General features: G+C 45.4%; 1 protein-coding gene across 3 annotated transcripts in view; it reads left to right on the top strand.

The window, feature by feature from the left end:
• The window catches only part of ARID1A (AT-rich interaction domain 1A), an 80,418-nt gene extending 66,041 nt beyond the window's left edge, over nt 1-14,377 (top strand). For 2 of the 3 annotated variants that reach the window (XM_079114153.1, XM_079114151.1), the window contains exons 9-20: nt 264-409; nt 505-614; nt 1,941-2,150; nt 4,968-5,175; nt 6,569-6,701; nt 6,867-7,042; nt 7,373-7,523; nt 7,606-7,740; nt 7,825-7,921; nt 8,575-9,466; nt 9,808-9,938; nt 11,279-14,377. In XM_079114153.1, coding sequence (XP_078970279.1) covers nt 264-409; nt 505-614; nt 1,941-2,150; nt 4,968-5,175; nt 6,569-6,701; nt 6,867-7,042; nt 7,373-7,523; nt 7,606-7,740; nt 7,825-7,921; nt 8,575-9,466; nt 9,808-9,938; nt 11,279-13,009 — 4,120 coding nt within the window. In that variant the 3' untranslated portion in view covers nt 13,010-14,377. The remainder of the gene's footprint in view (nt 1-263; nt 410-504; nt 615-1,940; nt 2,151-4,967; nt 5,176-6,568; nt 6,702-6,866; nt 7,043-7,372; nt 7,524-7,605; nt 7,741-7,824; nt 7,922-8,574; nt 9,467-9,807; nt 9,939-11,278) is intronic. The other variant, XM_079114152.1, reaches the window with a different exon arrangement.
• The last annotated feature ends 2,280 nt before the right edge of the window (nt 14,378-16,657 follow it).

Genomic DNA, 16,657 nt, shown 5'->3' on the forward strand with positions numbered 1-16,657 from the left:
AAAATTGAGCTAGTTTTTGCAATATGGAGTTCAAACCCTCTTAGAACACTCTTAGAATCTTTTGAGGAAGAAAAAAAAAAAAAAGAATCTTTTGAGAGAGGTAGAAGATAAGAATACTTAAATGTTGCATATTTCCGGGTTGAGAGAACCATAAAATTTTTCTTTTTAATTCCAACTAGATGATTACACAACTTTATTTAGCTTAAGTCCAAATATGAAAGTGTCTAGTCCTTGTCTTTCTTACTTTCCGTTTTCTTTCTCAGGCCACCAGGCTACCCTAACATGAGTCAGGGGGGCATGATGGGAACTGGACCTCCCTATGGACAAGGGATTAACAGTATGGCTGGCATGATCAACCCTCAGGGACCCCCATATCCCATGGGTGGAACCATGGCCAACAATTCAGCAGGTAAGTCCAAGTCGTGCTCACCCCAAGGATTTCTTCAAGAGTAATCTTCAAGTTGCTGTTAAACCTATTGACTTGAGAATTTTGTTCTTTTACAGGGATGGCAGCCAGCCCAGAGATGATGGGTCTTGGGGACGTCAAGTTAACTCCGGCTACCAAAATGAACAACAAGGCAGATGGGACACCTAAGACAGAATCTAAATCCAAGGTAATGATTTTTGTCTTGACTCCTCTCAACTTTGGATCCTATTCTTTTCAATGATAGGAAGGAAAATGATAGTGACAAGATTTTAACCTTTTATGGGTCCATGTAGTCTCTGAATATGCTTCTGTTGCCTCCTCTTATCATGAAGGGTTCCAGAATAATAGTTCATTGAATTAGGTTTGAGTTAGCCTAAGGGATCCCGATGTAAACAACATCATATCTCACAGCTGTATGTCATGAGGAAATGCTAGACCCTATAGCATAGCATTCTTTACACTGTTTGGTGCTGCTGTGAAACTATACCTCCTGTATTCTAGCACTGAAAGATGATGTGTGCTGTGGGCAACTGTTGCCCTTCTCTTCCTGGACTTTACTCAAAGCAACAGGAATAGTTGGAGCCTGTCTTGTATGAAGGGGAAGGTGCCAGGGATATTGGGTCCATAGTTTTGTCCTATATATGCTCTGTGTTAGGCTGCATGGCAGCCCTAGGATCCTCTCAGCATTTGGATCATTTTAACATTTCTGTCCTTAGTCATACCTCACTTTCCTTAGCTCTCTCTCTCTCTCTCTATATATATGAAAAATAAAAATCTTGTCTACAGTGTTCTGTGATTTTTTTTCACCTCTGACTTCCAGTCCTTTGGGCCACTATCTTGTCTTAGACAGGCAAAACTTTTTTCAGTCAATCAGGTGGGAGAGCCATCCTTTACTGAGAGGAGGAAGAATTTGTTTTCATTTTAGTCTACTCCATTGTTTCAAAATCATGTTTTGAGTTTCTCAAAGAAAACAGTATTATGTCCTGACTTCTGAGAAGTACTGTGGGAATAGTAGTGGTTTCAGTGTCAGGCGTCAGTGTCAAAGGTTTGAAACTGCCCTGCCAGTTAAAAATTGTGAGATCTTAGGTGTTGCCTGGGATCTGGTTCCTTATCTTTAAAAACTGAGGGAAGACAAGCACAAGGCACAGGGTTCAAATCCCCCAGCACAGCAAAAAAATAAAATAAAATAAAATAAAATAAAGAAAGAGCTGGGGATGTGGCTCAGTGGTTAAGCACCCCTGGGTTCAATCCCTGATACCACCCCTGCAAAAAAAAAAAAAAAGGAGAGAAGTTATAATACCAGATATGTAAAGGCATCTAGCCTAGTTCTCAGTATGTACTGTAGAGTTAGTATTAGCTATAGTAAGAAAGTCTGGCTTCCTTTTGCAGCCTTATAAAGGCAGGACATGGGTTAGTGACAACCCCAGACCCACTTCCTTTATCAAGACTTCTCAGATCTTTAGTGTAGGCTTTGGATTTGACCCTTCTATGAATTTTGACCTGCCCCTTCCAGAAATCCAGTTCTTCTACTACAACTAATGAGAAGATCACCAAGTTGTATGAGCTTGGTGGTGAGCCTGAGAGGAAGATGTGGGTGGACCGTTATCTGGCCTTCACGGAGGAGAAGGCCATGGGCATGACAAATCTGCCTGCTGTGGGTAGGAAACCTCTGGACCTCTATCGCCTCTATGTGTCTGTGAAGGAGATTGGTGGTTTGACTCAGGTAAGTGCCTGACAGTTGATTTCCCCTTGTTTCCATAAGCCCCTATAAGTTATCCATTTGCTTTCTGTGATACCATGTATCCCACAGGGACAGCACGCTCCTATTCTGGGTCATATACTACTGACAGACCAGGAAGACAGGGCTACCAGAAGATAAGGCAAAGGCAAGAGACCCTCCTGGTAGTATGAGTTATTAGTCTGGGGTCCCACTAGAGTGCAAAAAAAAGAAAGCTTGTAGACATTCTGATTCCATGGAGGCAGTTTGGCATAGTAGCAAGTATAGGGTTTGGGGAGATGGGTATAGTTTTGAGTCCTATCTTACCTTCTCAGAACAAATGTGACCATACCAAGGTCTATAAACCACTCTGAAGGATATAATCTCAAACAAAAGTTAGAAATAATAAAGTTTTCAGCAAAATTTCTACCACATGTTTGGATCAGCAAGATGGTACAAGGGCAACCAGAGTAGTTGTTGACCCTCTCAATCCAGGAAACGTGCTCATGGAGATGTGATTTTAGGAGCTGCTTCATAGAAATAGTTGGTAAAGGAAAAAGTGAAGTGTTGGAAATATGTGTGTAGTTATTCTCTATGGGAGACTTAAGTGAATGGACTAATCCTTGCTGAAAACCTCGGAAGAGTTGCCACCCAGAGCCTTGCCCACCCCACCTTGATACCTTAGTTTGTTTTAGACTCAGTCTAAGAGGCAAACAGGTGAGGCCATACTGACAGACAACACATACTGTTTTACAGACTGCTTCTCTCTCTGGTCTGTAGTCTCTAAACCAGAAACCTGCTCTTGGATCAGTATGTGACTAAGCTTAGAGGGAAGGCGTGGCAGGGAGGGACTTATTCTAAACCTTCTAAATCAGAAGAGGAAAACAGCTGTCACCAGCAGAAAAGAAAGTGATTGGAATGAAGCCAACCAACAGTCAGTTATGAATTCCTTCTCCCTTTAGGCTTTCTTCCCCTCTGCCACAAAGAAAAACAAAACAAGACACATGCATACTGCCCCATAACTGGCGTGGGAAGCAAAGCCACAGAACGCTTTGAGGTGACCCTGGATGTATTCCTGCTTATTTCTTTGATACTGAGTACTCATAATCAGGCTACTCCTGCCTGTAGGGAAAAGGGGCACACTGGGTTAGATTTGGCTGACTTCTGACTGATGGGCAGCTGAACTCATTGAACCTGTGATGAAGTATGGAGGGAATCCCCAAGTAGGCCTGTCTTCCAGTTTGCAAAAGGATGAAAACCTTTCAGATGCTGTGATGTAACTGAATTTTAACTACAATAAGAATTCATTGGAATGAGAGTGCTATTGTAAGTTAGTTTGTGAAAGGCTCCAAGAAGGCAAAAATATGAGTCCTGCACTTTTCTGAAAGATTAGTAGAGTTTATGTGGAGGTAGGGGCTGTTCTAATAGATTGGGCCAGAGATGGCATGATATGGGAGAAAGTCCAAATTATCATCCACCAACACCATCTCCAACTTTAGAAATAGCTCAGGTGTTACAGCACTATTATAGGAAGTATTCATTCACCTCCCTTTGTTGTCCCTATCTGTGCTTCCTTAAACTCTATTCTTTGGTATCATAGGCACCAGATCAAAATGCATCACAATCTATTAAATTTTCCTTGTGAATCAGGACTGGAAGGCCAAAGTGAGTCCAACCCTTTGGGTTCAGGCTTTCTAAATGAAATACATAAAAAAGGAGATCTGCCGGGCTAATGGAGAAAAACTTAATTGTAGGGAGAATTCGGGCAATGGTCTTGTTCAATGTGCCCTGAGACTGAAGAAAGTAGAAAGAACTATAGGCTGGCTGCTGAGAGGGTACAAAAAAAGTCATACACCAGGGGCTGGGGTTGTAGCTCAGTGGTAGAGCACTTGCCTAGCGTGTTTGAGCACTGGGTTTCATCCTCAGCATGACAGAAAAACAAATAAATAAATAAAATAGAGGTATTAGGTCCATCTACAACTAAAACTTTTTAAAATTTTTTAAAAAGTCACAAAGGCCCTGAACATCTTGACAATCATGGCAGTGACTGGTGAGGGGAAGGGGTTTATAGTTATATATTACTGTTTTGCAGGGGAGCAGTAGCACAAGAATCTTAAATTTGCAGGGACCCCCACAGTGAAAAAAAAAATCAGATGTGAGTCAAGTAAAATGGTCATTGACATTGACAAGGGTCTCCCTTCTATAAAATGTTTTTCTTCTAAATTTAAAATAGAATTTGGGGCTTGGGGATATGGGTAGTAATGGAGCACTTGCCTAGCTTGTGCATGGCCTAGGTTCAATTCTCAGCATCACCAAGTAAGTAAGTAAGTAGGTAGGTAGGAAAGTAGGTAGGGTAAGTATATAAGTAAATTAATTTATTTTAAAAATAGGATTTGGAACTGGGCACAGTGGCGTACACCTATAATCCCAGTGATTGGGAGGCTGAGGCAAGAGGATCTCAAGTCCAAAGCCAGCCTCAGCAACGGCAAGGTGCTATAAGCAACTCAGTGAGACCCTGTCTCTAAATAAAAAATACAAAATAGGGCTGGGGATGTGGTTTAGTGGTTGATTACCCCTGAGTTTAATCCCAGGTACCAAATAAAAAATAGGATTTGGATCTGAGGAAGCATTGTACACTATTTTCAGTAGTACACTTGTATACAGCACTAAGATAAGACTTTCTGAATTCTGTTGCAATGAAGCATGCTGAGGGTAAAGTGAAGTCATGATTCCAAAAGAGATGAATACATTGCAGGAATCCATTTAGGCATGTGGGTAGACTAGATGGAAGGTGTACCCCAACTTTTCTGATTGGTTGTACAGGTCAACAAGAACAAAAAATGGCGGGAACTTGCAACCAACCTCAATGTGGGCACGTCAAGCAGTGCTGCCAGCTCCTTGAAAAAGCAGTATATCCAGTGTCTCTACGCCTTTGAGTGCAAGATTGAGCGGGGAGAAGACCCTCCCCCAGACATCTTTGCAGCTGCTGATTCCAAGAAGTCCCAGCCCAAGATCCAACCCCCCTCTCCTGGTAAGGAGGGGTGGGCAGCCCCACCAAGGCCCAGGGCCTCTTGCCTTGGCTCCTTATTCAGTGGCTCCTTATTCAATGGTACCTACCTCCAGCGTAGCAGGGCAGGTGCGAGGATGTATGCTATATTTTGTCCTATCACAGGGCTTACAGGTTGGCAAATTTACAGAGCGGACAATGGTAATTCCCTTGGGAAATAAACTACAGCAGCCATTAAATTTTAATTTTCCTTGTTCACCTGGCATCTTGCCAAGTGTTTGTAAACTAGTGAGTGGGAGGGACACCAGAGAAGTGAGGGAAAACTGACAAATAACAGTGAAGCAGGGCCATCTGGGAGCTTTGGCCCACTGATGTCAGTGCCTTAGAATGTAACTCAACTGAATTCCCCAGGGAGCTGAGATGGTAATGAATGGGAAGGAGGGGGCAGGGAAGGATATGAATGGAATTTTCTGATGGGAGTGCCTCTGCCCACCCTCCTTTCTCAAAGGGGGCTGGGGCCTAACTAGCATAGAGAGGGAAGAAGGCCAGGGCCCTAGAAGGTGGGTGTAAACATATGTGCCCTGGTGTTGACCTCTGAGGGTGTAATGAGTGCCTTTGATGACTCATCAGCCAGGAAGGCCTCAGCAGTGGGATATCTGCTGCTAGGAATGGTAACTAATGGAAACATTAATTGCTGGTAGTTCTGTGCTCATCAACTTAAGGGAACATTTGAACCTGAGGATGACATTGTGCTGGGTGCTCAAGAATAGGAGCTCCTGTTGCACCACAGGTCAGATGCAAAATGGTCCCTCCCAACCCCAGATTTTTGGGACCCTGATTGGGGGCCTCTTGTGCACCACCAGCATTAGTATTTAATAGGTTTCCTTGGGGATGTAAAGAGAGGTGGTCAGGGAAGCTAGCAGTGACTTAAGAAATGATCAGCATGGTGATGTAATGACCATATCACTCAATGTTAAAAGTAAGCAGTGACCAAATTCATTCCCCTCTTTATGATCTAGCCTTGTAGATCATCTCCCGTGAGAGGGGTTGTCCAAGTTTCAAAGGCCTATGGAAATCTTTTACAAAGAGACCCTTGGGCTTGGTAGGGTGGCTCACACCAGTAATTTATTCTGCTACTCTAGAGGCTGAGGCAGGAGGATCACAAGTGTGAGGTCAGCCTGGGCAACTTAGCAAGAACATGTCTCAAAATAAAATACTTAAGGTGGGAATGTAGCTCAGTGGTAGGAGTACTTGCATGAGGATCCTGGGTTCAATCCCCAATACAACCCCCCACTACCACTGCCAAAAGAAAAACAAAGAAAAGAAAAAAAGAGACCCCTGGAGCATGTGTGTGTTTCTGTGAGAGTTAAACACACTTCTGGCAAGCAAGCTGCTCAGACTATATCTCTGTCCACAGCGGGATCAGGGTCTATGCAGGGACCACAGACTCCTCAGTCAACCAGCAGTTCCATGGCAGAAGGAGGAGACCTGAAGCCACCAACTCCAGCATCCACACCACACAGTCAGATCCCCCCTTTGCCAGGCATGAGGTAAGACCAGGAGCAGGGGCAAGAGGGTTAGGGGGCCCTGGAGGATTTGGGCTCCTGTACAGCCCAAGCCCAGCCTTTCCCTGACTAGCCAGTCCACTCCTGTGTGTCTTGCCTTCTGGAGGATTTGGCCTATTTGTTGTTTAATTGGTTTTCTTCACTTTGGAGCAGGAGCAATTCAGTTGGGATCCAGGATGCCTTTCCTGATGGAAGTGACCCCACATTCCAGAAGCGGAATTCCATGACTCCAAACCCTGGGTACCAGCCCAGTATGAATACCTCTGACATGATGGGGCGCATGTCCTATGAGCCAAATAAGGATCCTTATGGCAGCATGAGGAAAGGTGACCAATTGTTGTTGACCATGTACTCATGAATACAGGGCCAGGGAAATGGGATATCTCGAGTGGGTGGGGATTTTGTCAAGCCCTCTTCATTTCCATACCTCATCTCTAGGTATACCACCTGACCTAAAGACCTCCTTCATCCCTTCTTCCTTTCTTACCTCCTGGCCTTATTTTGTCACCCTTAGTACTTACTTTTGCTGATTGGGTCCCCTTAAGATATGTTTTGAACCTGTCAGGAAAAGAGACCCAAACTCTGAAACAGGCAATTTATAAATTGCTGGGCCTGCTGACCAACAGTTTGTTCACTGCCTGCCTTTCTTCTTTCAGCTCCAGGGAGTGATCCCTTCATGTCCTCAGGGCAGGGCCCCAACGGCGGCATGGGTGATCCATATAGCCGAGCTGCAGGCCCTGGGCTTGGAAATGTGGCTATGGGACCACGACAGCACTACCCCTATGGAGGTCCTTATGACAGAGTGAGGTAGGCACAGCCCTTGCTCCCGTCCCACGTCTTCGATCCCACAGCTTTAGTGGACTCAATTTGCTACTTTAATTTCATTTAGGACGGAGCCTGGAATAGGGCCCGAGGGAAACATGGGCACTGGGGCCCCCCAGCCCAATCTCATGCCTTCTACCCCAGACTCGGGGATGTATTCTCCCAGCCGCTACCCCCCGCAGCAGCAGCAGCAGCAGCAACGGTCAGTGAAGCCTGGTCTCGGTGCCACTGTTACTCAGGCTTTGCCATTCTCCAGCCTAATCTTCTGTTTCTCTCCCTCCTGTAGACATGATTCCTATGGCAATCAGTTCTCCACCCAAGGCACCCCTTCTGGTAGCCCCTTTCCCAGCCAGCAGACCACAATGTATCAGCAGCAACAGCAGGTAAGGAGGGAGTAAATGGGAATGGACTGACACCCCCCACCCCCAGCGAGTGACCTTGTCAAGTCTGTGGCAGTCTTAAGAAGCTTACTTTGTGTGGATTGGGGTAGTGACTCAGTGGTAGAGCACTTGCCTAGCATACGTGAGACACTGGGTTTGATCCCCAACACCACATTTAAAAAAAAACTAAATAAACAAAATAAAGGTATTATGTCCATCTACAACTAAAAATATTAAAAAAAAATAATAATAATAAAAGAAGCTTACTTTGGGTACTTTGGTGTTCCTCTTTCACCCAGCTTGGCAATTCTGCCTGAAGAGCCATGTCCTTAGGTTTCTGTTTGGAATCCATTCCAGACTCTTCCTAGTTCTCCAGAAGGGCTAGAAACAGACCTTAATTTGAGTTTTGAGGTCTTACATTTTTCTCCTTAGAGTAAGGGAGAGCCAGAGAGGAATAGATAATAAGGGTTGCTCTCAGAAACAACTTGAAAAGATAATTTGTAAAGTGATTCCTTTGTTCTCTTAGGGTCTGTGCTCTCTACCAGAGGAGCAGGAGTAGAACAAACAAGTGTCTGGTTATAGCCATCTTGGCATCCATAGGTCTGGGGTCCCTAAATGCAGATTATATACTTCCTCGCTTCTTGTCTCTGTTTTAGAATTATAAGCGGCCAATGGATGGCACATACGGCCCTCCTGCCAAGCGGCATGAAGGAGAGATGTACAGTGTGCCATACAGCACTGGGCAGGGGCAGCCTCAGCAGCAGCAGTTGCCCCCTGCCCAGTCTCAGTCTGCCAGCCAGCAACAAGCTGCCCAGCCTTCCCCTCAGCAAGACGTGTACAACCAGTATGGCAATGCCTATCCTGCTACTGCCACTGCTGCTACTGAGCGCCGACCAACAGGCGGCCCCCAGAACCAATTTCCATTCCAGTTTGGCCGAGACCGAGTCTCTGCACCCCCTGGCTCCAATGCCCAGCAGAACATGCCACCACAAATGATGGGCGGCCCCATACAGGCATCAGCTGAAGTTGCTCAGCAAGGCACCATGTGGCAGGGGCGTAATGACATGACCTATAATTATGCCAACAGGCAGAGCACGGGTTCTGCCCCCCAGGGTCCTGCATATCATGGTGTGAACCGAACAGATGAAATGCTGCACACGGATCAGAGGCCCAACCATGAAGGCCCATGGCCTTCCCATGGCACACGCCAGCCTCCATATGGTCCCTCTGCCCCTGTGCCCGCCATGACAAGGCCCCCTCCATCTAACTACCAGCCCCCACCAAGCATGCAGAATCACATTCCTCAGGTATCTAGCCCCGCTCCCCTGCCCCGGCCAATGGAGAACCGTACCTCTCCTAGCAAGTCTCCATTCCTGCACTCTGGGATGAAAATGCAGAAGGCAGGCCCTCCAGTACCTGCCTCGCATATAGCACCTGCCGCTGTGCAGCCCCCCATGATTCGGCGGGATATCACCTTCCCACCTGGCTCTGTTGAAGCCACACAGCCTGTGTTGAAGCAGAGAAGGCGGCTCACAATGAAAGACATTGGTAAGGAGACCTCCCTGATTGAGTTGCTTAATCTACCCCTTTTCATCCTGTTCATTGTTCCCTCTATTCTGATATTCTGAATGTGGTTAAATCTGGTCCAGTATTGCCTGAAATAGAGCCAAAGAGCTTTGGAGAATAAGGAATAAGTTGATTTCAGGTTTTCTTTTAAGGCATTGACATGTAGTGATGTCCTAGAGAGCTTAGAAGCCTTGAGGGGCAGGTGTGTGTCATTTCCCAGAGAAAGCTGCATTTTTCAGAGTACTCCAAGTGATGGAGCATCCCTGAGGCTGCCTCCAGCCAACCTGAGCTTGGTGGTTGGACTACACAAAGGTTTATTTCAGGAACCCCGGAGGCATGGCGGGTAATGATGTCCCTCAAGTCTGGGCTCCTGGCAGAGAGCACGTGGGCATTAGACACCATTAACATCCTGCTATATGATGACAACAGCATTATGACCTTCAACCTCAGTCAGGTGAGTACAGATTCTGGAGTAGCTTGGAAGAGCCTAGGATCTTCTTGCTGTACATAATACTAAGTAACCCTGGAGATGATGCCATCCTCAACCAAAATGGTCTTTCTCTAATATTTTCCATGTCAGTACTTTGTTTTGTTTGGTGCTGGGCATGAGCCCAGGACATTGAGGGCAGTAGCAACTTGTGAAAGGTATGTTGAGTTGACTTCAAAGGGAATTTTGTTGGGGAGAAAATTTTTGGTATTGGTAAGAATCAGATTCTATGCCATGCATGTTGGCATAAGCCTATAATCCCAGTAACTCAGGAGACTGAGACAGAAGGATCACAAGTTTGAGGCCAGCCTCAGCAACTTAGCAAGGCTCTGTCTCAAAACTTTATAAAAGGCTAAGGATATAGCTCAGTGGTAAAGCACCCCTGGGTTAAATCTCTAGTACCGCCCCCCAACCACCAGAAAAACAGAACAACAAAAAACCCTGTAAATTTGAAGAATTTTCATCATTTCATACATCTAATTACTGGAAAAGCCAAAATTCATGCCTACATCTTTCTAATTCTAAAACCCTTGGTGTTTTCCATTCTGCTATACTGGTCAGCCAAAGATTATTCTAACTGGAGATTAGCTAACTGAAGATTAGTGTATTCTTCTCAAGGTACATGGCCAATGTAGGATCCAAGCTGGAGTTTTTTGTCTCCTTGCACTAGCTTGGAGACCAGTGTTTGGAGATCTGAAGCTTTGTCCCATTTGTGCTACAAGATTCATGGAGTTCAAATTTCCTAGTATGTTGGGAAACTGGAAAAGAGCATAGGAACATCTTTTCACACAGCATTCCCTTCTCTTAGCTCATTTTGGAAGCAGCTGTCCCACCACTCGTAGACTTAGGTTCCACTTGGCAGTGGGATGTAGAGAGTGTTTAAGAGGGATAAAGGCAATGACTAGCAGGTAGAAAACAGGCCTGTTGAAGGAAAGCAGATTGGTTGAGAACGAGGAGGCTGAGAGTTGGGTGGCACTGATGGGTGAGGTGTGGCATGACAGTAGAATGCATTTTGACACATCATACATAAATGGAGTGCAGCTTCTCATCCTTCTGGTTGTGCATGCTGCTGGGGGCATATTTGTGCAACATTTGGGCAGAAGACGACCTCGGCTCCAGGCATAGGAAAGTCGAGGTGAGTGATTTGCTTGCAAGCCTTTGGGTAAAGGAGTGACTGCCCCTCCCAGGTGATGCAAGTATTCGACTAGAAGGAAGGGGACACTGATAGAACTTGGGAGAGCTCTTATGTCAGGGACTCTCTTCTTAGGCCACTGTCCTCCCTTAATTTATTTCCTGTTCTTTTTCAGCTCCCAGGGTTGCTGGAGCTCCTTGTGGAATACTTCCGACGATGCCTGATTGAGATCTTTGGCATTTTAAAGGAGTATGAGGTGGGTGACCCAGGACAGAGAACACTTCTGGACCCTGGGAGATTCAGCAAGGTGTCTAGTCCAGCCCCCACGGAGGGGGAGGATGAAGAAGAACTTCTAGGTCCTAGATTAGAGGAGGAGGAAGAAGAAGAGGCAATTGAAAATGATGAGGAGATGGCCTTTTTGGGCAAGGACAAGCCAGCTTCAGAGAATAGTGAGGAGAAGTTAATCAGTAAGTTCGACAAACTTCCAGTAAAGATCGTACAGAAGAATGACCCATTTGTGGTGGACTGCTCAGATAAGCTTGGGCGTGTGCAGGAGTTTGACAGTGGCCTGCTGCACTGGCGGATTGGTGGTGGGGACACCACTGAGCATATCCAGACCCACTTTGAGAGCAAGACAGAGCTGCTGCCTTCCCGGCCTCATGTGCCCTGTCCAACAGCCCCCCGGAAACATGTCATAACAATAGAGGGTGTGCCTGGGACAACAGAACAAGAGGGACCTCCACCTGATGGCCCTCCAGAAAAACGGATCACAGCCACTATGGATGACATGTTGTCTACCCGATCTAGCACATTGACTGAGGAGGGAGCTAAAAGTGCAGAAGCCACCAAGGAAAGCAGCAAGTTTCCATTTGGCATTAGCCCAGCACAGAGCCACCGGAACATCAAGATCCTAGAGGATGAACCCCACAGTAAGGATGAGACCCCACTGTGTACCCTTCTGGATTGGCAGGATTCCCTTGCCAAGCGCTGCATCTGTGTTTCCAATACCATCCGAAGCCTGTCATTTGTGCCAGGCAATGATTTTGAGATGTCTAAACACCCTGGGCTGCTGCTTATCCTGGGCAAGCTGATCCTGCTGCACCACAAGCACCCAGAACGAAAGCAGGCACCACTAACTTATGAGAAGGAGGAGGAACAGGACCAAGGGGTGAGCTGCAACAAAGTAGAGTGGTGGTGGGACTGCTTGGAGATGCTCCGGGAAAACACCTTGGTCACGCTCGCCAACATCTCGGGGCAGTTGGACCTCTCCCCATACCCCGAGAGCATCTGCCTGCCTGTCCTGGACGGACTCCTACACTGGGCAGTTTGCCCTTCAGCTGAAGCCCAAGACCCTTTCTCCACCCTGGGCCCCAATGCCGTCCTCTCCCCCCAGAGATTGGTCTTGGAAACCCTCAGCAAACTCAGCATCCAGGACAACAATGTGGACCTGATCCTGGCCACACCCCCCTTCAGCCGCCTGGAGAAGTTGTATAGTACCATGGTGCGCTTCCTCAGTGACCGAAAGAACCCGGTGTGCCGGGAGATGGCCGTGGTACTGCTGGCCAACCTGGCACAGGGGGACAGCCTGGCAGCCCGTGCCATCGCAGTGCAGAAGGGCAGCATCGGCAACCTCCTGGGCTTCCTTGAGGACAGTCTTGCTGCCACACAGTTCCAGCAGAGCCAGGCCAGCCTCCTCCACATGCAGAACCCACCTTTTGAGCCAACTAGTGTGGACATGATGCGGCGGGCTGCCCGCGCGCTGCTTGCCCTGGCCAAGGTGGATGAGAACCACTCGGAGTTCACTCTGTATGAGTCGCGGCTGTTGGACATCTCAGTATCACCATTGATGAACTCATTGGTTTCACAAGTCATTTGTGATGTACTGTTTTTGATTGGCCAGTCATGACAGCCGTGGGACACCTCCCCTCCCTGTGTGTGTGTGCGTGTGTGGAGAACTTAGAAACTGACTGTTGCCCTTTATTTATGCAAAACCACCTCAGAATCCAGTTTACCCTGTGCTGTCCAGCTTCTCCCTTGGGAAAAAAGTCTCTCCTGTTTTCTCTTTCCTCCTCCTTTCCCTCCCCACCACCCCTCACACCCTTCTGTTCCTGTCCTTACCTTACTCCCCTCAGGACCCCACCCTATTTGAAAAGACAAAGCTCTGCCTACATAGAAGACTTTTTTATTTTAACCAAAGTTACTGTTGTTTACAGTGAGTTTGGGGAAAAAAAAAAAAAAACAAAATAAAAATGGCTTCCCTGGTCCTTGCATCAATGGGATGCCACATTTCATAACTGTTTTTAATGGTAAAAAAAAAAAAAGAAAAAAAAAAGAAAAAATACATAAAAAAAAAACTGAAGGACAAAAAGGTGACTGCTGAACTGTGTGTGGTTTATCGTTGTACATTCACAATCTCGCAGGAGCCGAGAAGTTCGCAGTTGTGAGCAGACCCTGTTCACTGGAGAGGCCTGTGCAGTAGAGTGTAGACCCTTTCATGTACTGTACTGTACACCTGATACTGTAAACATACTGTAATAATAATGTCTCACATGGAAACGAGAGAAGACGCTGGGTCAGCAGCAAGCTGTAGTTTTTAAAAATGTTTTTAGTTAAACGTTGAGGAGAAAAAAAAAAGGCTTTTCCCCCAAAGTATCATGTGTGAACCTACAACACCCTGACCTCTTTCTCTCCTCCTTGATTGTATGAATAACCCTGAGATCACCTCTTAGAACTGGTTTTAACCTTTAGCTGCAGCGACTGCGCTGCCACGTGTGTATATATATGACGTTGTACATTGCACATACCCTTGGATCCCCACAGTTTGGTCCCTCTCCCAGCTACCCCTTTATAGTATGACGAGTTAACAAGTTGGTGACCTGCACAAAGCGAGACACAGCTATTTAATCTCTTGCCAGACATCGCCCCTCTTGGCGTGATGCTGTACAGGTCTCTGTAAAAAGTCCTTGCTGTCTCAGCAGCCAATCAACTTATAGTTTATTTTTTTCTGGGTTTTTGTTTTGTTTTGTTTTCTTTCTAATCGAGGTGTGAAAAAGTTCTAGGTTCAGTTGAAGTTCCTGATGAAGAAACACAATTGAGATTTTTTCAGTGATAAAATCTGCATATTTGTATTTCAACAATGTAGCTAAAACTTGATGTAAATTCCTCCTTTTTTTCCTTTTTTGGCTTAATGAATATCATTTATTCAGTATGAAATCTTTATACTATATGTTCCACGTGTTAAGAATAAATGTACATTAAATCTTGGTAAGACTTTTGTGAGGCTTTTTATTTAAAAGCTTAATCTTCTGTGTGTTGGGAGTACTAGTCCTGTGTTCACAAATCTCCCTTAGTGTGCTGTATTCTAAAATGGTGACATCCTGTACCCTGTCGATCCCCCGCCTCGTAGGCTACTTTAGCTTCCACACTCTTAAAGTTTAAGACAACTCTGAGATGATTGAACCTGCAGGAGGACATTTTGGCATGAAAAGTAGCTGGCCTCTTGAGTGGTTTAAATAACAAAGCAATTGATGATAGTCTAAAAAGAAATTTTAGGAAATAATTGGCAGAGACTTTTATTATCATTTTTTGTTTGTCTTGAATTTTTTTGGTACTGAAGATTTAACAGGCACTTTATCACTAAGTTATATCTCCATCCTTTTTATCTTGAGACAGGGTCACAAGGTCTAAGTTTCTGAGGGTCTAGCTAAATTGCTGAGGCTGTCCTTAAACTTGGGATCCTCTTGCCTCAGCCTTCCTAGTCGCTGGGATTACAGGTATGCACTCCACTCCCGGCTAGAAATTTTTGACACATGACACTGTTTACCTGACCTCCATTTTTTGCCCCCATATTTTCATTGGTGCGTTACAGTTGTAAATAGGTAGGCTCCATTTTAGTCACTTGTATCTCCAGACTGACTCTTTTCTCTGACTCCAGGCTAAAGTGTTCAGCTGCTCTAGCATCTCTGTTGGAAATTTAATTTGAACATCTGCACGCTAAAATGCCATCCTCCTCTTAGCATCCCACTTCTCCTGGTTTTCCCAGTAAATGGACTTCCATTGCTTGGCCAAAAAAAAAAAAAAAAAAATTCTTGACTTCATTCATTTCCATATCTAGTCTATTAACACTCGTCAGAAAATAATCCTCAATCCAGTCACTACCACTGTAGTTTTAAGACAATGTCATATCTTTCCTGGATTCTGAGAATACACCTTTAAAGTCGGAAAAACTCCTTCAATTGCTTCTCACTCAAGGTAGAAGTCCATATTCTAATAGTGGCATAAGGCCCTCAGTTATCTAACTGGCCACTACCTTTCCAACACTATCTTCTCTTCCCCATTGCTCACAGGGCTGTTTTCACCTTAGGGTCTTTGTATTCATGTTCCCTCTGCAAAGAGTACTGTTTTCACCAGATAACTGCATGGCTCAAGTGTTCCAGGTTTTCATTCCAATGTTAGGAGGCTAGCTCAGTGTTAAGAGCATGTGCTTAGCACGTGTAAGGCCCTGGGTCCAATCTCTAGCACTGTGCCCCTACCCCCAAAAAAAAGAAGTCATGAGAGTTTTTCCCTGTCTACCTAATTTAAAATAGCAATCTCAAAAATATTAATAGCAGTCTTTGTTCCCTTGCCTTATCTCCCTTCTCTGCATTACTTTCCTTACAGCACTTTTTACCATCTCACTTGTGCATTGTACCCACCTGTTCCCCCTCCCCTGGAACCTAAACTGCAGGCAGGGGCATTTTTTGTTCATTGCTACATCCCTGTTCTAAAGCACAACCTGGCCTATAGTATCTACTTAAGTAAGTTAGGAATTGTAGCCAGGTGCAGTGTCGCACACCTGTATTCCCAGCAGCTCAGGAGGCTGAGGCAAGGGGATCGCCAGTGCAAAGCCAGCCTCAGCAAAAGCGAGGCACTAAGCAACTCAGTGAGAACCTGTCTTTAAATAAAATACAAAATAGGGCTGGGGATGTGACTCAGTGGTCAAGTGCCCCTGGGTTCCATCCCCGGTTAGGAATCCATAGATGTTAGCTAGATGCAGTTGCTTTTATGAGGTTAATGTCATGATATACAACTTTACTATTCATCCCCTAAAGATAGGGGAACAAGGAAGAAAGTTGAAGTTGAGGTTTCTCAGGAAAAATTGGAAGGTCAGTATTCTGGCTCCCATTGTACAGTTGGGGAAAACGACTGAGGAAAGGGAAAGGCTTTTCTAAGTCACATACTAAGCAAGGTCCACTTGACTGAGGCCTGACCTGTGTGCTTCCTGGTATACCACACTACCTCCCTCTCTAGCTGGGAAAAACACCAGGAGTAGCAGTCCAACTGTCAAGCACAACAAGCAAGGTTGGTTTTTATTGTACTTTGCATAATATAAATTTGTCCCAAGAATTTCAGTCAAGTGTTCATCAAACTAAGTGTGACTGTTATTATTTGGGTCAGGGAGAGAGATGAATATTTAGTATTTATTGAGAAGTGAAAAGTCTTTGTCAACCAAGATGCCTTCCTAGAACTCTTCTGGAAAAAAAGTTAATGGGAATCTTATCATATCTACATTTTG

The sequence above is a fragment of the Sciurus vulgaris genome (assembly GCF_902686455.1).
Source record: "Sciurus vulgaris genome assembly, chromosome: 1".
Lineage (NCBI taxonomy): Eukaryota > Metazoa > Chordata > Mammalia > Rodentia > Sciuridae > Sciurus > Sciurus vulgaris.